Here is a 21630-nt window from a genome sequence, read left to right on the forward strand (position 1 = left end):
TTACACAAAATAGTTTCTTGTGAGCTTTTAGCTGTGTTATAATGTTGTTGTCTGATCAAAAACACACCTGGAGTTGTGTTTCTTTCATTCACACATGTTGACATAATCCTTTATTTTTATTATTAGCTAAAAATACTCTGTTCCACCTTGTGATGTCTACCTTTTACAGTAGAGACCGGCTCTACAGTTCAGTAGAGACAGACTCTATTCACGCTTACATCACAAACCAGGAAGACGTTTGGAAAGAGCTGATTACAACTTCCAGTGTCACCTACCGACTGTGATAAAACCCATTGAAGTAAATGTCATCAGTGGTAAAATGAAGACTGCTTACGTAGATGCTGTTTTGAAAAATCTAGAATTTGGCACCTCATCTCTTCTAATCACATGTACCCAGTGCGCTCAGAGTTGTGTGTCAGTGGGGAAATGATAAAAACTGAGGTATGGTTGTAATTGTTGATTAGCCGAACATAACGGAACACCACAATGACATACAGATGAAGAAAACTGGGCCATTTTCAAATTTTTACTAGATTTTGTCAGACTTACTATCGCAAACACTACAGCCCGTCGAAGCTGTAATCATATCTTTCCAAACGTTTTCCTGCTTTGTGACGCAAGTGTGAATAGAGCCGATTGGCAGTTCCAGGGCTGAAATTTTCCAAATGACTGCTTAATTCTAGTCTAGAGGTAGTTTATTTAAAATTATCTTGCTGCATGGACAGATAATTTCACAATTTTTAAGTAATTTTCTGACAGAAAGTGTGAAAAAGTGTTTATATTTTACTAAATTTTGTCAAACTTACTACAGTGAACAGAGCAGGCCAGAAGCTGTCACTGCATCTTTCCAAACATCTTCCTGGTTTGTGACGTAAACGTGAATAAAGCCTAGTGGCAATTCCAGAGCTGAAATTTTCCAAAGGATTCTAGTAAAAGTGTGTTTTTTAATATACATCAGAAAATAGTGTAAGATTCTGGGCCCTTTAAGTACCTCTTGAGCTCAAATTATATCACTTGTGCTGTCTGAATCTAATTATGAAGCATCAGGAAGTGTACATCAGCATGCTAGTTGATGTTACCATGACAGCAAAACTCTACTGTGGTCTCTGAGAGTTCTGAAAAGCACTTATAAAGTCATCATGGTGAATAATTAGGATGCTCAGAATGCTAAGAATAAGTCAGTCCCTTAAATTTTTATAACTGCAACTCTTCAGACACGTTTAGCCACAGCGTCCCATAAAGACGGATAGAGGTGTGTATATAGAGAGGGAGTATCCGTCATGGCCAGGCTGGTCTCGCAGGGCAGACATATTTCTCACCTTACCCCATTAATTAGTCATTAGGCCCCGTGTATTTTCAGGGCCGTCATTGATCGTGTGCTAATGATAGAATTACAGGGCGCGGTAGGGGACTAAAACTGCAGCTAGACAAAGGGAAGGAGAGGGAGCAGTTGGTGAAGGTGTAAGACACGGGTTTTGGACAAAAAAATGTTGTAAATAGTAATATAGCAATGTCAAGACAGCAGATAACACTTTAATTTGTCAGTATTTTTGTTTAATTTTGACTTTGAACCTAAATTAAATGACAGAAATTGGTTAGGATTAGGGAGTCTTGATCACCTTATTGCAGATCTAATGATGGCTATTGAAAATTGAACATATGCCATTGTTATCTTGGATTTATTATTGTTTTTTGTAGCTAAAAAGTATAATTTAATGCATTCGTACTGTGAAAGGGCTCTACAGATCTGACTTATAACTTGGCCAGTGTCAGTCACCTATCTGTTTCCATGTATACACTGCAAAGATTTTAAAACTTACACTACCGGTCAAAAGTTTTAGGACACCACACTTTTTCCAGTTTTTTCCAGTTTACCGTTTACTGTTGACCAAAACATATTTTAAACTTTTGATTTATGAAAGTGTCCACCTTTGGAACACACTCGCAGCATTTTTCTAAAATAGAAATCAAATATTCTTCAGAAAGTTCTTCCCAAGTCTGTTGCAGAAGTTTCCATAAATGTGTGGCACTTGTAGGTTTCTTTTTCACTTTATTGTCCAGTTCATCCCAAAACCAACTCGATGGGGTTAAAGTCTGGAGACTGTGCTGGACACTCCATGTTGTCAAGTTTACCAGCTTGTTCTTTTTTTTCTGAGGTATTTCTGGCAAAGTTTGGACTTGTGCTTTGTTATCTTTTATCTTTTTTTAACCTCTGGTTGTTCAGTTCTTACCTTTGTACCATTTCAAGCTCTTCATTGGACTTGCACGACTTGAACTGCAATAAATAACTGGAAAAATAAGAGTGTTCTAAAACTTTTGACTGATAGTGTATATCAGGTTATTCATCTTGTTTTCAGATTTATTATCTACTTACCAGTTCTGAGACAGCTTTATTCTAGTCTAGAGGTAGTTTATTTAAAAATAACTTGTCAAGTAATATGATCTTGCTGCATGGACACATAATTTCACTACTTTTAAGTCATTTTCTGATAGATTTAAGTTTTATATCTTAAATGTTGGCCAAGCGTTTTTGCAGTGTATAGATAGGTACATTTAATGCCACATTCCAGGTAGTTATCATTCAGTATATGAAAATTGGAAAGATATATTTTAGGGCTCAGTATGTATCATGTGTACAATTTCTTTTTGGGGGAATTTTTGATGTTTTTATTAGGGATGTAACTATATCCAAATCTCTCAGGATGATATTATCACATTATGCATCTCATGGCGCGATATTTATTGCGATATTTTGGAGAGGCTGACATAATTGTAGATAGGACACGTTTCTGCTTTTAAAATACCTTGACAAGATTTTGGTGTGAATTATTTCCTTCATAATCCCAAGAATTCAAGTAAAAACATATCTCGTCATGTTGTTTGCACTGAAATGAATCATGGGATATGTAGTTCCCAATGTATATAATGTATGTTGCTACTATAAAACCATGCATTTAAGCAAAGGAACTTGTGATTCAATATATTGTGACAGCTCACGATATTATTGTGAGACTTTGGATGATACAAGATGGCGATATTTTGGTTATTCTTACATCCCTGTTTTTTATAAATACAATACGATTTGGACTGAAGAGGGTTTAATAAACAACTTCTATTATTAGCTCATTCTGCTATTTATTTGTTGCAGCCTGGATTTTTTAATGATACCATCTACTTGAAAATTGGTCTACTGGGATTTTGCTTTGTGTCAATGGCATAGTCATTTTAATTTTATGGTTTAATGAGTTGAAATGAGTTATCGTGAGTCCAGGCAAAGCAACTTCATCTCCATGGTGACAAGCGCACGGTGGATTCTCCATTAGAAAACAGTGCACCTTTAGCAATAAGCACATTTTTACCAGACCTACGATCCAAATCCTGAAGGAGTTTACAACAAAGCTTTGTCTGGTGCATCATTATAAAGAATGAAGCATGAGGAGCCGCCGTGCACTTGACTTCTACTCTGTAACGTGACAATGCAGTGTGCAATGCATGTGGAGATGTGACAGAGGAGAGAACAGACTCACAAGTGGAGCAGAAACAAGGGCATCCCTGAGAGAGAGAGAGAGAGAGAGAGCGAAAGAGAGAAAGGGGGAGCGTGATCGAGAGAGAGAATGTCCTGCGGAGAATGCCCTACATTCAAACAGCAAAGAGGAGAGAGAGGGATGGATGGAGGTATGGGATTGGAGAGGTAAAAAGAGAGAAGGGAGGAGAGATAGATAGACGCTGAGGAGAGAAAGGAGGAAGGAGAGAGATAGGGGAATACAGACAGAGTGGAGAAAGAAACGAAAGGAGGGAAGCGAAAGAGGGGATAGAAGAGAGATGAAGAGAAGACTAAAAGGAAAAAGAGAGAGAGGAGAAGAAGAAGAAAGGATAAAGATGTGCCAAGGTATTAAAGAGGGCTGGTATGTGGGAGGGAGCAGACGCATGCAGCAGTCTCCCATTGAACACAGCACGAGAATAGCTTCCATTTGGCAAGTGAAGGCTTCTGCAGAGGAAGAGGAGGAAGACTCACGACGACCATGCGACTGCAGACACGAGAGTATGAAAAGTTAGGACCGTTGCCATAGCGATTAACAAAAAATATATATGTTTTGAATGGGAAATCTCCTCAAAATGCGTATAACAGGAAGGTGAAACCGATGAATAGGCCTGCATGAAGATCATTTGTTCCATTAGATTTTGAATTTTAAACACCATTGAATTTATCTCTTGGAATCTTTTAACTCTGAAAAAAGATGTTTGAATTATTTTTATTCTGAACGGCAGTAGATGACATTTTAAGTGTACATTTTCAAACTGTTTAAAATCCAGTATTAAAACAATCATCTTTTAAATATTCAGCACTAATATTTTCAAGCTCTCAATTTCAACAGTCAAAATTTAGAGTGTAAAAGATCCAAGATGCCAAGGCAGAAGCAATCCATCCCGAGTGATCCGATCTAATTTCGTAACAAACAGTCCAAGTTGAGTCTCGAGTCACTAGCCCAGAAATCCAAGTCAAGTCCAAATCATCTGCTTTGAGCTTCAAGTGTTTTCAAGTCTTTAAACCAAAGTACCAAATATTGCTTAGATTTCTGCAATTTATATGAATTTCAAACTAAATTGTACTTAAAACCTCATAGTATATTTATCTTTGAGTATTTATAGAGTGTACAAGAGTTCTAGAAAGTAATTTTGTTAATTTTTCCTTTTTAAATGTCTTGACAAGATCTTGGTGTGAATCATTATGGTCAATTCAGATTTAAAAGTGCTTCTCAAGTCACAGGCCTCAAGTCCGAGTCAAGTCCCAAGTCACTGATCTTTAAGTCCGAGTCAAGTCCCAAGTCACTGATCTTCAAGTCCAAGTCGAGTCCCAAATCTTAGTCCATTTTATCAAGTCTCAAGTCCTAAAAATAGTGACTTATGCCTGACTCGAGTCCAAGTCACGACATGCGAGTCCCCACCTCTGCAGTGAAGCGATCTGATTGGTCAAAATTTGCCTCATCAAAACTTCAAATCCCGCCCACATATGAGAACAGCCAATAGGAAACAGCCTCTGTCCTCCTCACTCACACAGATCGATTGCTTCTGCCTTGGCGTCTTGGATATTTGCTGTAAAATGTTTCACTGCAAATTATACACTCTGAATTTTGACTGTGGAATTTGAGGGCTTGAAAATATTAGTGCTGAATATTTAAAAGGTGATTGTTTTAATATTGGATTTTAAACACTTTGAAAATGCACACTATCTCTACTGCCATTCAGAATAAAAATAATTCCAACATCTTTTTTCAGAGTTAAAAAATTCAAAGTGAGAAATTCAACAGTATTTAAAATTCCTAGTCTCATGGAGCAGAATATCTTCCATTTTTAGTGTTGTGTTTATGTGCCCTGTGTCTCTATGGTAACTGCTGAACATTCCACCATTAGAAGTACATGTAAAACACCCCTAGCTTGTATCAATTCCCATATTTTGGAGCAATATATAGAAAGGTCTTAGCAGTGACACATTGAACCTTATCCGTGCAGGAAACCCCACCTGTACACAAACAAAAGGACAACCACAACTTCAGGAAAATGGGCTCCTGTCACGCTAAAGTACATTTTTATTCCTTGTTTTAGCCGGCGAGTGTGCAGGGGCCCCCGGGGGACAGCCTCAGCGCTCGGAGACTGCAGCCCACATGCATTCACACAAACACACGCCTATGAGAGCACAGGGGCAAGGGGACTATTTTCTCTGCTCTCAGTCTGATGTATTTTTAACATGGTGGAGATGCCGAAATAGATGTTTGCACCAGAGGGGAAATCAAGCAATAGTGGGGGAGGTAAAGTCTGTTGTAGAGATGTTTTCAGAGGTAAAAGCTGTAGTTTTTCTCAAATAAAACAGAAAAAGAAAGTATATGTGGAGATTGAACTTTAAATAGTTCTGAAATGTCCAGTATGGTGTGTGTCTATCAACTTATGAAGATATAAAGAGGATAAAGCAGAAGAAAACTGACAGAAAATGGTAGCTGCTTGTACTCTAAAAAAAAAAAAAAAAAACACTCATACATTCACACACACACTCATACAGTCGTGCACGCAGACACTATGGGGGTTAAGTGTCTTGCCAAGGACAAAATGTCATTATTTACCAAACCATCAGTGTGGGCCATTGGATCTGACCAATTTACTAAACCAATATCAGGAGAAGGAATCGAACCATCAACCTTTGGATCAGAGGATGGGCACTTTAATCATCCGAGCGACTGTTTCCAAAATATAACAATATTAGAAAGAATTTTTGGCACTGTATTTGGCAAAGCAAGAACATCTCCTTGAAAACAAGCACGTTGCCGACTCTGCACTATGATAAAATTACGTAGTGTTCAAATTTTTTTATTTTTGAGAGAGAATAATTGATAAGTAGTAGGGGGTGTAACGATATCCAAGTCTCACGATACGATATTGTCACGGTATGAACCTCATGGTACGATATTTATTGCGATATCGTGGTAAAGCTCACGATTAGGGATGTAACAATATCCAAATCTCTCGGTACGATATTTTCACGACATACATATCATGGTACGATATTTATTCTAATATTCTGTGGAGGCTAAAAAAACGTTAGGATGCTACTTTTTGCTCTTACAATGCCTCGACAAGACTTAATCCAAAGAACTAAGACTTAAAAGTGCTTAGAACTCTTATTTCTTCATGTAGCCTACACTGAAATGGAGCAAAGGATCATGGTCTATGTAGTTCTCTGTCTTTTTTAGCTTTGCTGCACCATAACTCTTAATTTAAGCAAAGAGACTTGTAATTCAATATATTGTGATGGTCCACGATATTACTGTGAGAAATTTGTCAATACGAAATCATGATATTTTGGTTATTGTTACATCCCTAATAAGTAGTGAGTATTTTGCAGTGCTACAAATGAAAAAGTGACACAATGAGAAAAACAATGCACAGAATAACATACAACTTAATAAAATGTAGCTTGATATCTTTCACAAAACAGCAGATAGAAGCTTCTGAACTTAAACGGACAATGATGGGGGTCCAGCCTGGAAGGTCATTTTAATCAAATGATCCATTACTATAGCAACAGACCACACGCTAAGGTGAGGTATTTAGGACTTAGGCCTCTGAGTCAGCTCCAGAATCACAACCATCAGAAGCTGACCTATAATCCAGACCATCGATCTCCATGGCGATTAACATTTAGAGACGACACAGACCGACCAGGAGGAGAAGGTCACCCACAGAGCATTCGGAGCGTTAGGCCAAATTTGATCATTTACCAAACACACAACCAGGAGTCGACAGAGAATACCGATGGGACAGGTTTATAAAAGTAAAAGTGAAGCACAAAAGTAAAAGTAAAACTTTAAGTAAATTGTTTAGGCATTAGTACCTTCTACTCCACTATGTTTTAATTTAACTTATTTTGCACGTTCCTGGTGATATCCTGTCTAAAAGTTTTGAGTTAAACAGGTTTGAGCAAAGAAAAATACATTAAGTAAAAAGTACTATGTAAGTGGCTGAGTTAGTCACTTCTGCTGATCAAAATCTGCACATTTCTAAACCAAATCTGTACTTCTATACTTTTACTTAAGCAGACTTTCTCATTTGATATTTTCAAGTTACTGTTACTGTTTTTCTCTTGTATATATATATATATATATATATATATATATATATATATATATATACTATATATATATTTATTTTAACTTAACAAAATTGAGGAGTAGCCTACTTTTCCCTCAACTGTCAAAATTACACCTAAAGGAAATGCAATGAGGTAACTTCAAATATAATTTGCAGGACCATTCCAAGTTTTCTGAGGACTTAAAGTAAAAAATAATCCTCAAAGTTTTCTCAAATGTTGATAATGTTTCACCCCTTTAATAACCCTCTATATATCAAATATACTACATACACTTTATGTTTAGTAATGCATTGTTTTCCAAACACTGGGTCATGACCCTCAGGAGGGTTCGCTAGAGATTTTTTTGGGGTCGCCATGTCACAATCTGCATGTAGGTCTGCAATATACAGTTCTGACACAAGCTGAAATGTTAAGACATGTTTTATATAATTTCTAATCTTTTTGTAATTATTTTATTGACTATTTTGTTCCAATATTGCTGGTTCAATTGAATGTTGAAAAGAAAAAGAAATGGGCTATATTTAATGTTCAAATACGTGACTTAGGGATCCTTTTATTGCTGCTTCAAAGACTGTAATTCTGTCAATGACAATGTACTAAGTGTTCAGAGAGACACAATCACTCAGTCAATAATAAAATATCATCATTAATGTTCAATAATGATCAAATCCACCTTTATTTTGTGATTTATGAATAATGTCTATTGACTTGGGTCACGAAGGTTTGTGAATTTTAAAAGATGGGTCCCCAGAAAAAAAAAGTTTGGGAAACACTGCAGTAATGGACAATCTGGAATCTTTTATGGCATGTGGAGCTCTGTGCAAAAACAGAGGACTTTTAATGTAAAATACACAATCCAATATATATTTTGCTTTGCTTTCAGTAATTATCACTGCTACTCAGTAAGACTACAAGATAAATAACCCGAACACTGTGCTCCTGTGTCATGCATTGTTAGTGTGTTAGTATTAGCGCTGTCAGAGGTGTCTGTGTTGTTTGCATGTGTCACAGTGAGACGACGTGTCCCTCTCAAAGCAGTAATCAGGGACACTTTACTCATGAGGACACTGACACATGCAGGCACAAAAGAATACACAGACTCCTCTAGTATTCTGATAAACTCTCACTGAGAATTAGGGCAATGATTTTTTTTATTTTTTTTTCTGGATGTCATATAATCATAATTTGTGCATTTGTGAAGTTTAGCTGTACTTTATCAGAGGGTGTAGTGGCATAAGAAAACTGATTCATTTTACCTAAATACAGTCACCCACTCAGGTCATAGTATTCTGGAAACATAGGTTATCGAAATCTCAAATTTGCATATAGCAGATTTCAAAATGCTCAAAACAATGCATTGCGAAATTATCAAATTGATTACCACAAACTCACCTACAGCCTATTTTTACCTCAAACCTTTCAAGAGAGCAGTGTAGTCATGTTCTGTGCCTTTATCTCATTATATTAAAGTGTTAAAATAAAGCTTTGTGTGTACTCTAGTCTGCCAAATAAAATATAACCGGGTATTTTTTTGATACACAAACAATGCAAATATCGGCCAGGTATATTCTCCTCCCGCTATACTGGCCTATCTGTAATACTAGGCTAGGAAGTGTCTTGCTCAAGGACTCAACAAAAGTATGCAGCGGTCAGAGCTGAGGTCCACTTTCCAACCGTCGCTCTTCTACCACTGAGTCACTGCACAAACGTCTGATGTGAAATTAAGCAAACGAATTAAAAAATAAATTGCAGCTTTAAAAATGAATTTTCTGTTTACATACTTTCCAAATCCAAATTTCATTTTCAATATTTCCCACCTCTTTTAGTATTTCAAATAGACTTTTGAAATTGCACAAAGCTTCCGTGTTTGGGATGTCCCTTGGTCACGAAGGGTGGCCCAGATTCTGATGGGGGAGCCGGTCGGACCCGGGAGGATGTGGACATTTCTGTGACATGCTGGCCCTAATCAGAATGATGAGATAGAGAAATAAGGAGAGAGAAAGAGAATAAGAGAGAGAGATAGATTGATAGATAGACACATAGATAATACAGAGTGAGAGAGAAAGAGAAAGAGAAAGAGCCGTTCTTGCCTGGGGTTTAATGGGAGGCACAGAGGGGCAGACTGGGGCCATGCCTGAGGAGCAGAGAGACCAGTGACTTGTGAGTCTGTGCCTCCAGCTCTGGTGCTATAGTTGGGATGTAAACTGGAGTGACTCAGAGCCTGGTGTTTAATCAGCATGTGCACTGTGGTGGGAGGGGAAATAACACTTTGACTTTAATTGAATAATATATTGTGTTTTGGTGTCTAGACGAGCTGTGCATATACATTTTTATTAACTTTCAACTGTGTGTGTGAATTTAGAAATAATATAAAACATTTAATTGTCTGATCATCAGGAAAAGCACATTAGCATGCTAGTTGCTGTTAGCATCACCGTGACTCACCACTGTACTGGCTCCTGACAGTTGTCAAACATGCTTATAGTTATCATTGTAGAGAATAATTGCAATTCTCAGAATGCATAACCTAACATGTAGCATAGTTTTTCACATTTTCTATCGCATACTTACTTTTTGAGTGTTTGTCTCCATGGAGATAGAAGATTTAACTAGAATGCAACACAGTATGGCATTAAACATATCTATCTCCATGGAGACAGGTAGATGATGCCACAAGACAATGGTAAATGGTCACATTTTTCTATAGTGCTTTTCTACCTTCAAGGCACTCAAAGCGCTTTACAACAAAGAACCATTCACCCATTCACACACACACACATAGTGTACGCATAGTGTCTTGCCCAAGACACAACAACAGCATTCATCTGTGGGAGCTGGAATCACACCAGCCAATCTGTGGCTCAGTGGATCTGACTGCTCAACCTGTCGAGAGCTGGATTCAAACCACCAACCTTCAGATCAATAGGCGAATGCTCTACCAACTGACCCCAATGCTTTTTTTTTTCACTTTTGTCTTGCTGCTCCTCGCATTTGCACCTATACAAGAAGTTTGGTGTGCATTTTCTGTTTCTTTTGAGATGACGCCACAAGACCAACTTATGGGTCAGATCTGTGGAGTCTAACTCTTGGAACTGTCCAGGTAAAGCAATGACTGTCATCTCCATGAAGACGAGCAGGTGGTGTGCATCTTTAAAATACATTTAGGAACTCTACAAAAGGTATAAATCATACGTGCCAAGCAATGTCTTCTATAACCACAGGATTCTGTTCAGATTTCCAAACATTTCCACAGATTTAAAAGGTACAATATGTCACTTTCCTGTTGGAGGCCCCCACCTGCTGTCTCCATGATGTAATTCCTTTGCCAGGAATTGTCTACATATGGAGCATTATATCTATATCTGTCTCCATGGAGGCAAGCAGGTGATGCCACAGGAAAAGGTATTTTTAGCAACAAAAATAGCTGTAACTGAATAAATACTAGTGTAATTCCATATTGTGAAACATTCGAGGCAAAACAATAACGGACCTTCCACAAAAAGTTGGTCTACATCCTGATTCAAATTAACATAATGCTTTTATAACCACTGACATATAATTACACAGACGTTTACATACAGCAGCTTCCAACCCTGCAGCTATAGCGCACTGCATAATATTGTATACTCACATAATAACATAATAATAATATATGCATGGCTAATAACTAGTATGATTTATTCTAACACATTGTCTAATAGAGTACTCATGCCTGGCTAAGCTGTCTCTTCACTTGGGTTTATTTAGTTTAAGCCTGTATTTGCATAATCCATTTTGAGGAGAGGGAAAACGCTGTCTGCAGGATCTGTTAAGCTCCAGTCACGATCAACACATTTCTGTATTTGAGTTCTTGTTTTTGCAGTTGGCCGCCAGCTGTTTGAAACGGAAAAGTCTACAATATGTGCTTAACTCAGTGTATTTTCTTGGGTAATTTGGCATTTATTTAAGATGTGTACACAACCGAAAACAAATTATTTTCATCACAGAGAAAATGTCTAATTAGAGAAAACCAATAAGCAAATGGTTCCTAATCTATTACTTAATCTAGCTGTAGTAGTAGTAGTAGTAGTAGTAGTAGTAGTAGTAGTATTAAGCAGGAGTTGTAGAAGTGGTGGTAGTCAAAATACACAGTAAAAGTACGTAGTAATAGTAGTAGTAGTAGTAGTAGTAGTAGTAGTAGTAGTAGTAGTAGTAGTAATAGTAGTAACAGTTGTATGGTTGCACGGTGCTATAATTAGTCATAGTAATGTTACATTAGTAGTAGTAAAGTAGTAGTAGTAGTAGTTGTATGGTTGCACGGAAAGGTACTGTAATTAATCATAATTTTACATTAGTAGTAGTAATAGTTGCACAGAATGGTATTGTAATTAGTCATAGTAATATTACATTAGTAGTAACGGTAGTAGTAGTAGTAGTAGTAGTAGTAGTAGTAGTAGTAGTAGTAGTAGTAGTAGTAGTAGTAGTAGTAGTAGTAGTAGTAGTAGTGGTAGTAATAGTAGTAGTAATAGTTACATGGTTGCACAGAATGGTACTGTAATTAGTCATAGTAATATTACATTACTAGTAACAATAGTAGTAACAAGTAACAATAGTAGCAGTAGTAGTAGTAGTAGTAGTAGTAGTAGTAGTAGTAGTAGTAGTAGTAGTAGTAGTAGTACAGTTGCACGGGAAGGTACTGGAATAAATCATAATAATATTACATTAGTAGAAGTAGTAACAGTAGTAGTAGTAGTAGTAGTAGTAGTAGTAGTAGTAGTAGTAGTAGTAGTAGTAGTAGTAGTAGTAGTAGTAGTAGTAGTAGTAGTAGAAGTAGTAGTAGTAGTAGTAGTAGTAGTAGTAGTAGTAGTAGTAGTAGAAGTAGTAGTAGTAGAAGTAGTAGTAGTATGGATGCACAGAAAGGTACTATAATTAATCATAATAATATAACATTAGTAGGAGTAGGAGTGGGGGTAGGCAATATGTAATTGCAGGAAATGGTACTGCAATCAGTCATTGTAGTAGAATCACTTGTACAGTACAGTAGAAGTAGTAGTAGTTCTAGTATCGCAGTAGTATAAAGTATAATAGAAAGTAATGGCGGCAAAAGTAGTTATTGCAGAACAAATGGTACAGCAGCTGCTAGCGTGTTCCGATCCCTCTGTCAACTTAAATTTCACTGGTTGAGTGGTCAAATCTAATGACTCACAGGTCGGAGGTGCAATTTCAACTCCCACTGATGAATGCTGCGGTTGTGTCCTTGGGTAAGACACTTAACCCACCTTGCCCTTGCACAGTGGGGTATGAATGAGTGTGTGAATGGGTGAGTGGTTCCTTGTTGTAAAGCGCTTTGAGTGGAAAAACGCTTTACAAACGCGACCATTTACCAATTCAGAAACAGCATTAGTAATTATAGTAGTACTTATTACTAGTACTGTATTGAAAGTTTAGCAGTAGTAGCAATATTGATTTTGATCCTTTTAACTTGCTTCCACCCAAATCACCCTCACAGACTTGGAACTTTACTTCTATTCAATAATATCATTTTGAAGTATAACGTTGAGGAAAATATTTAGCGTAATCCCTCCACCTCTGTCAGGGACTATAATAATCCTGCTGTCTAATAAATAGTGTTTATGATCAAGTTGCCTAAACCACCATTTTGTTCTGATTTAGACTCTCTCGCTCTTTCTCTCTTTCTCTCCTTAGGGCATCATTCCACAGAGCGCAGACAGCGTATCCAGGTGAAAAAGTGCACCGCGATAGCCATTATTCAAAGATGGCTCACGCTATCAGCAGCAATGCATTGTGGGTAGACTCCTTTCAACATCCCGTATCTGCAGGCTACTCTGTAAGGGCTATAGTTTTCATTCATGTGAGCCGGTGGTCCATAGGGAGAAATACAGATCTGAACAAATATACGGTACAAAGGAATGGTGATACAATATTCGTTTGCATGTATTTTTCAAAAGCAAAATATGCTACAGCTTTGAAGCACAAAGCACAGTAGGTAGTATGAAAGTGGAGTGTGCGTGAATGTTTGGTGGTGGTCGGAGGAGCTGATGGAATGGATTGGCAGCCTTGCTTCTGTCAGTCTGTCCCAGGGCAGCTGTGGCTACAATATTCGCTCACCAGAGTGTGGAGTGAAAGAATAAGGACAGCAGTGTAGTGCTTTGAGAGGTTTTGACAAGCCTGGAAAGTGCTAGTGTAAGTCTAAGGTATTATTATAAGTAGAAGTAGTAGTGGTGGTGGTAGAAGTAGTAGTAGTAGTGGTGGTAGACGTAGTAGTAGTATTTTTTTTCTGAGGACCCATATTTTAAAAGTCACAAATCTTCACAACCCAAGTCAATAGACATTAGCAACTTTATGCACATTTGTTTATGCTTTACAGAAAAGAAACTTAAAACCACATGGCTCGCTCCTTGTGTGTTGATGCCTTTCAGATTCTGTTGGACTAAAGGACACAACTCAGAGGAATATATGTAAAAATTGGTTCAAGGTCAGTAAGCACAACCGGAATTAATACATAAACCACACCGGATTATAAGGCGCACTGTCGATTTTTCAGAAAATTAAGAGATTGTAAGTGCGCCTTGTAGTCCGAAAAATACGGTACTCAAGTTTTAAACAAGGGGGGAAAAAAGTGAGGAGCAGGAGTGCGCAAAGATTCTGTGCATGGAGAAATGAAGAACGCAACTAGAGATTTGAATTCTTATACAATGGAACATAAGTGAAATCATAAAAGAAATGAAAATAACCACAACAAAAAATTAGACCAAAAAAGGAAAATGTATTTAATCCCACCCCCACTCTTGTAATCTAATACACTGAGCTATCTTTTGCATTTTTCAAACATTTTTCATGAAACCATATGAACTACTTACAGGTGTGGACAAAGTATGTGTATGTATAGTGCAGACCTACATCCACATTGTGACAAGTCAACCCCCCCCAAAAAAAATCTCTTGTCTTTGGGAAACAGTGGTCTATAGTGTATAGAGTGTGCAGTAGTAGAGGTGATAGTAGTTGTAGTAGTAGTAAAAAGTAGCTTACTTTCAGTTTTGCTTGTTTTCAGACATTGGTAGTTTAGGTAAAGGTCTTGCTCAGTGACACAACAGCACTACATATTGCCAGCACAGTGGGCATTGAACTGCTGCTGTCATAGCGTGATAGTAAAAATGAATCTATCTCAGGTACAAGCAGTGTTAGTAATGCAGCGATGTAGAAAATAAAATCTAAATTCAATAAATCTTCCACATGTGACCAGTCAGCAGTGTCCTCTGGCTGACTCATTTATGGGTACAGCATTTCCACCTCCAGCAGCACGACTAAGTATGATATAAACACTGCTTCAATCAAACGTCAACATACAGCGTAAATAAAACTCCTGACAAATTCATATTAGCAAATAAATTCAAATGAAAAGGATTAATACAGCACAAGCTAAGCACCTCCATAACTATAAGTGCGTAAATCTAACTTCTGCTATGACTTCATTCATCACAATTTGTTCTTTGTCAACAAAAATGACTCACATTATATTACAGGAAAAACTGTAATTTAGTCAAGGGGCTGTCACTTAGTTGTTTCCATGGAAAGATGTTGCTTTGCCTAAATTGTTCCACAGTAAAGCATTTTTGTGGAGACGACACTGCTCATGATAAGAATGTATATAAGCAAAAATAATACTTATATAAGCAAATAATACTAATAGCAAGACATATTTAAGGACGTACTGAGGAACATTTCAAGCAAAGCAATCGGATTTTTGATGACGAACCAAAAAAGTTACATCCGTTTTTACTGATCTTTTAATGACAATCTGAACGACACAGATCCGACTTTTTCAAATTCAACCCAGGCTTCTTGAATATGTGGTCCTAAAACCGATACACATCCGATCTTTTGACATGTGACTTCAGTCTGAATGGCCAGGTCGCATTCATCCCACCTACACGGAAAAAGAGTTAGAGAGTTCATTCATATTGGGGAGGATCGCTGTATTCAGGCCAAATTTGAGGGGTCTTTTCAGAACCAAGTGGACAGACTCAAACAAACGAAGCAGCCGTGGTCGTGTAACCTGTCCATTTCACCAAGAACTGGACCGTATTTTGGGAGACAAGCCCAGCGTTTAGGTGACTTCCGTAAACACTGAGCACACTCACTGCGTGTGATGTCATTGTGTCCTCCAATGCGCATGAGTGACACTTTTGGGGCATTTAAAGTTCACACTGAAGATCACATACAAGTCGCATTTAATTGGAAATGTGAACGACCTCGCAAAAAAAAACGATTTCACAAAAAAATCTGAATTGAGCATTAAGCCCTGCAGTCTGAACGTAGCCAAAGTGCACCTTTAAACAAACAGGCGCATGCACGTACTGTCCAAAACTTATTCAGAACCTCCAGAATTCACTCACTGAGCTGCAGAGGCCACTAGCACTGATTCATGTTTCTCTGTGGGTCCTGGGGTTCAGGTAGTGACCATTCAGATCAGAGAGTGGCATTTTAGTTTTAAACACACTGGATTTCAGCACTGGAACTGGCAACCCAAATCAGAGACTCGGATGATCATCTTGAGAACCAAAACACAAAATTAATAAACTTGGCCATCATGTTTTTAGTAATAAAAAAGTAGTATTACAATTGTGATCAGTAAAAGCTATATTTGATTTGAACATGTTTAACTCGTATCTGGGGACACATTTACAGACTTTCCAATCAAAATCTTCTGTATGAACAGTCATACAGTTCCATTAAACCATTGACTTCACTAGAATCTAGAACTCGGATAATTTCAGCCCTGGAATTACCAAACTCTTCTGAACAAAAGGTAAAATGTATCTGTTAACTTGAAAACTACATTACATCACAAGGTGGAACAGAGCATTTTGAGCTTTGGTGATGTAGAGATTAGGGCCGACCGATATGAATATTTTGGGATACGATATCATACCGATAAAACGGGCTTTGGACATGCTGATAGGCGATATAACAGATGAAATATTTAGTGGCGTAAAATTCACTGTAAATCTTCAACTGATTATAAAACCGGCTCAACTGGACGTTAAATTGGGTTTATTTCAGCTACTTTTACTGTTATTCTGTCTCTTTATGGTCATATTTAAAGACAGTAGATCGGCCTAATGGCAATTTTGCAAGACATTCTAGCCAGTAAACAGCGTAAACAAACTACCGCTATTAGTCTTTAGTGGAAAATGTGTACGTGTTGCCTTAATTAATTAAATGTGGACCATTCACACATCTATTCAGAGCTCATTTACATATCAATGCATGTCCAGTAATTAGCCATTATAGTCACTTTACAGTAGGCCAATGTACGAGAAAACAAGTTGTTTATATGTGGTAGTTTACAGCAGCTAAGCCCGAACCAATGAGAAAAAAACAAAAAGTAGCCAACACATTTGCATAAGAGTCAGTGTATATTGTAAAATCATACTATATGTTCTTTTTTTAATCACAATCAGTGTCTTATAACAATTACAGTGACTGTGTGGTGGACCTTAGGCAGAGGCTGCAGTGGTTGCTGGACGGATTCCAGGGCTGCAATCTGTCTCTGGGAAGGTGCCAGCACACATCTCCACACACCCGCCTCACTATGGGCTCCCGCTGTTACCATGGCAACTCACAGACCACCCATTGACAAATCTTCAGATATAAAAGTAGTGTGTACGTGTGTGTATATGTGCGTGTATCTGAGAGTTGTGGGGGTGGGCTGGCACATTAGTATTTTGACATATGTAGGATTATAATGTATAGAGGCACGTGTGTGTGAGAGTGACAGCAACGAGCTATTTTTATCCACATAATGCAGAGGTGGAAGGGCTCATGTTGATAATGCAAATGCACTTAACACACAATAACAGGTAAATAATAGAAATAAAGTAGTAAATATCTGGTTCTAGTTGGTTAAAGGTCCTATATTACTCAAAACCTGTGGTTGGCCTGGTAACTACTTTTTACAAACTGTCCTTAAATTAATTAAAACTACCAGTACTACTAACTACTACTACTAACTACTACTACTACCTACTACTACTACTACTACTACCTACTACTACTTACTACTACTACCACCAATTACTACTACTTACTACTACCTACTACTACCTACCATTACTAGCACTACTACTACCACCACCAGCTACTACTACTTACTACTTACTATTACCTACTACTACCTAGCACTACTACTACCTAGCACTACTACTACTACTACTACTACTACCACCACCACCTACTACTTACTACTTACTACTACCTACTACTACCTACCACTACTACTTACAACTTACTACTACTTACTACTACCTACCTACCACTACTACTACTACTACCGCCACCTACTACTACTTACTACCTACCACTACTACTACTACTGCTACTACCTACTGCTACTACTACTACTACTACTACTACTACTACCTCCCACTACTACTACTGCCTAACACTACCACTACTACAACTGCCACTACTACTACCACTACTACCACCACTACTACTACTACAAAAACGACTACGACAAAAAACAGTCTGATGTCACCGTGTGATGTCATGTGGTAATACAGGAAGTGCTCCAGTGTGTTTTTAAACTCCATACACTTTCACTAGAATCATTTGGATGATTTCAGCTCTGGACTGAACTAATCACACTGAATAAAAGATTACTCAAACTTGCGTGAATGAAACAAAACACAACTCCAGGAATGTTTTTGGAGAGATAACAACATTACACCATGACTTAAAGCTCCCAAGAATCAATTTGATGTAATATAGGACGTAAGTGCTTCCCCCCTCCTTTGACATGTTATGTATGTGAGGTGTAAGGCAGTACAGTGTTACTTACTCTGAGGAGTCTATAAAGTAAATCCCGAGGGCCCCGATGCTGAGCGCAAACACCAGCACCACCTGAAAGAGAAGAGAAGGACACGTTACACCAGGCAAAACTGAAAACAGATCCTAAATACTTCCAATGAGCCAGCGTACAGTGGAAACCAGATGATTTATTCAACCAATTGTGGCTACAGTGGTGGTAATTAAACTGCCTCAAACACAGCAGCTTCAAAAATATACAAATAAAATAAATTAACTTAGAGGTTGGCTGCTTGTTTCTGTGGAGATGTCACTGCCAGGAATGATCCACAGTATGATATTAAACATCTACAGGTGGTTTTATAGCTCAAAAATACTTAGAAAAACAAGCATTATGACAGTGAGCAGGTTTGCCATTCTACAAATTTGACCTGTAACTTGGTCTGGTTTTGTCTCCATGTGAATAGAAAGGTTTAATATCATACTGTGAAATATTCCAGACAAAGCAATAACAACTCCATGAGGAAAAGCATTTGACAGACCCTCCACCAACAAAGTAACACAATGCACCTTTAACAATGAGCCTATTCAATGCATTTAAACAGCTGTATAGGCTTCTTTCCAAGTAAGTGAGAAAAAATAGTACAGGTTTATTGTAAAAGAAGCTCTTAGGGTTATGTAAAATGAGAATGTTGTGTGCTGTATGCACTTAATTAAAATGTATTTTATCGTCAGAGGTTCAGGAAGTCAGCTGTTAGCATGCTGGTTGTTGGTAGCATTATTGTGATGGCAAAACTCCACTCTAATCTGTGAAAGTTGTGAAAAACGGCCATAACATTGCTGTATGGTGAGTAATTAAGATGCTAGGACTGTATTGTAAAATTGAGTAATAACTTTTTTAGTAGTAATAAGGTACTAAATATACTATAATACTAAAATTTCTAACTCGATTTCGATACTAAGAACCTGATACTCAATACTGATCGCAATACCGCAATGATAATACATTTATTTAGATAACAGAATGTAATTTTCAACATTAAATCATAGTATTTTCTTTTATATTACCACGTGGTGCTATATCTGTGTCCAGGTCCAGGTCGGTTCCATAGTGGTCCATGTGTATATACTACATCTACTGTGTGCTCTTGTACTTGTTCTGATACAGCTCAAGATCATTCTAAAACTAAAGCTCTCTTGTGAATGTGACTTTTTAGTTCCATACCTGCTTGTATGAGTGCCTAGTTTCAATGCCAGTTTTAGTAACGATTAGCGTCTGCTTTTGGATACTTTTGACAGCCCTATAAAAACTACAGCCCCTTGAAATCTAGTAAGCAGAACGACTGGAGCCACTACAGGCAGCAGGGGTGTAGCAGTGACAAGGTGTGGAGTGTGCAGAGAGGAAGTGCTCACTACAGGGCGCAGTTATCAAGTGTTGACGGGTGCTAGTCGACTACATTCAAGCCTGCTTCAAAGTGTGCATTGTGCAGAGTGACCTACACGGCTCCCTCTGCCGCAGATAATGTTTCAGTAACTATAGACAAGAGGAGTGCCAAGGTGAAGTGAGGTGAGGCGGTGAAGACAAACATGGAATAGATAGGCATGTTTATACTACTACTTACATTACTACTACTACCTTCTATGACTATTATATATTGCAAGTTAATACTACTACAGCCGAAAACAGTAATCGAGTAGCAGAAAGAAAGTTTGGAGTGAGCAAAAACTTGTGACAACTGGGAGGATGTGCCATGCAACTTTCCTGGAAGTCACTGAATGGATCAACAAAGCAGTGACTTCAGTGACAACTGAAAGCATCCTGTCGAGATTTTTACCAGAGGTTGTGGAGTTGCTCAGAAGTGACACTGAGGAAGAAGAATTCAATGGATTTAGTGATTTGGAGAGAGATGGAAAGTTTGGTAAACTTATGTTATACTGTTTATGTTATGTTATCTAAACTCTTAATACGTTATGTTAACATACCAGACACCAGTTCAGCCTGTTGTTCTCTGTTCCATTGTTATTATTACAACTTGCCTTTCAACATGAAATGTCAGTTCTTCGTCTGTTTTTATACAATAAATTTCCCCCAAAAAGTGCGACTTTTAGTCCGGTGCGAATTATATACGTTTTTTGCTTCATTACAAATTTTTGGGCTGGTGCAACTTATACTCTGGAGTGACATTTAGTCCGAAAAATACAGTACTTTGTACTACTACAACCATTAATACAACTACTTAAAGCTACTACTTCCTGTTCTGTTTCTTCTACCATTACTTCTACTATAGTTTACACTGCTATTACTACTTACTATGACAACTACTAGAACTACTACTACTGCTACTATTACTGCTAAATATTAGTAGTACTACTCCTACCACTCCTATTACTAATACATACTACTACATACTACTACAACCTACCTACTACTACCTCTGCTATTAGTACACTACTTCTATGCTGCTTTTGCAATAACAACATCTATTTTAGCTTCCTCTTTGTAGCTGCCATTTTGAGTACTTTTTCTCCATTGAACAAATATAATATGTTATGAATTGTTCATCACTGGCAACAGTGCAAATTTTTCAGCACTCAGAAACCCAGGGATAGCAATACTACTTACAAAAATATGAGCACTAAACAAAAATAGAAGTTGTAAAAATGTACTGACTTAGCTGAGTTACGCTGCAACAGTTTTAGCACAAAATCAAATGGATAATGAGGGTGAAATGTCTTGCTTACAGACACAACAACAACTACATAGGCAAGGTTCGTACCAACTCCCCCTTAATTAGTGAGCGAACAGCTTTGTAAGTCATGTTCACGATTTCAAATTTGAAGAGTCTCCCTTCGAACCTCACATTTCTTATCTTACACTACTAAATGTTCCACTCTCAACATCTGGCCTCATCATTCACAAACGCAGTCAACCATTCCTCCATTATCGTCATACAACTACTCCCATCATTGCCGCCGCGGTAATCTCCATGACAGCTGAGAAACGTACCCGGGCACAATGACTACCTCTTTGCAATCCACTCTCCCATTCACAAACAGCACAATACAGGAGCCCCATCTACCCCGATTGTCCCGTCTATTATTGATACTGCTGGCTTGATTACTTTCATGCTACGTACCGAAGCATTGATCCGAAGCATTGTGTCTGGGGTAATAAGTAA

The 21630-nt window shown here is 37.8% G+C and overlaps 1 protein-coding gene across 13 annotated transcripts in view; it reads right to left on the reverse strand.

Annotated features, from left to right (window-relative positions):
• kcnma1a (potassium large conductance calcium-activated channel, subfamily M, alpha member 1a) overlaps window positions 1-21630 on the reverse strand; it is a 316984-nt gene that overhangs the window by 102578 nt on the left and 192776 nt on the right. For all 13 annotated transcript variants that reach the window (XM_055162655.1, XM_055162649.1, XM_055162657.1 and 10 more), the window contains exon 3: window positions 18486-18547. In XM_055162655.1, coding sequence (XP_055018630.1) covers window positions 18486-18547 — 62 coding nt within the window. The remainder of the gene's footprint in view (window positions 1-18485; window positions 18548-21630) is intronic.

Source organism: Boleophthalmus pectinirostris, unplaced genomic scaffold (assembly GCF_026225935.1).
Source record: "Boleophthalmus pectinirostris isolate CB_2022bp ecotype Guang Dong unplaced genomic scaffold, ASM2622593v1 HiC_scaffold_5, whole genome shotgun sequence".
Lineage (NCBI taxonomy): Eukaryota > Metazoa > Chordata > Actinopteri > Gobiiformes > Gobiidae > Boleophthalmus > Boleophthalmus pectinirostris.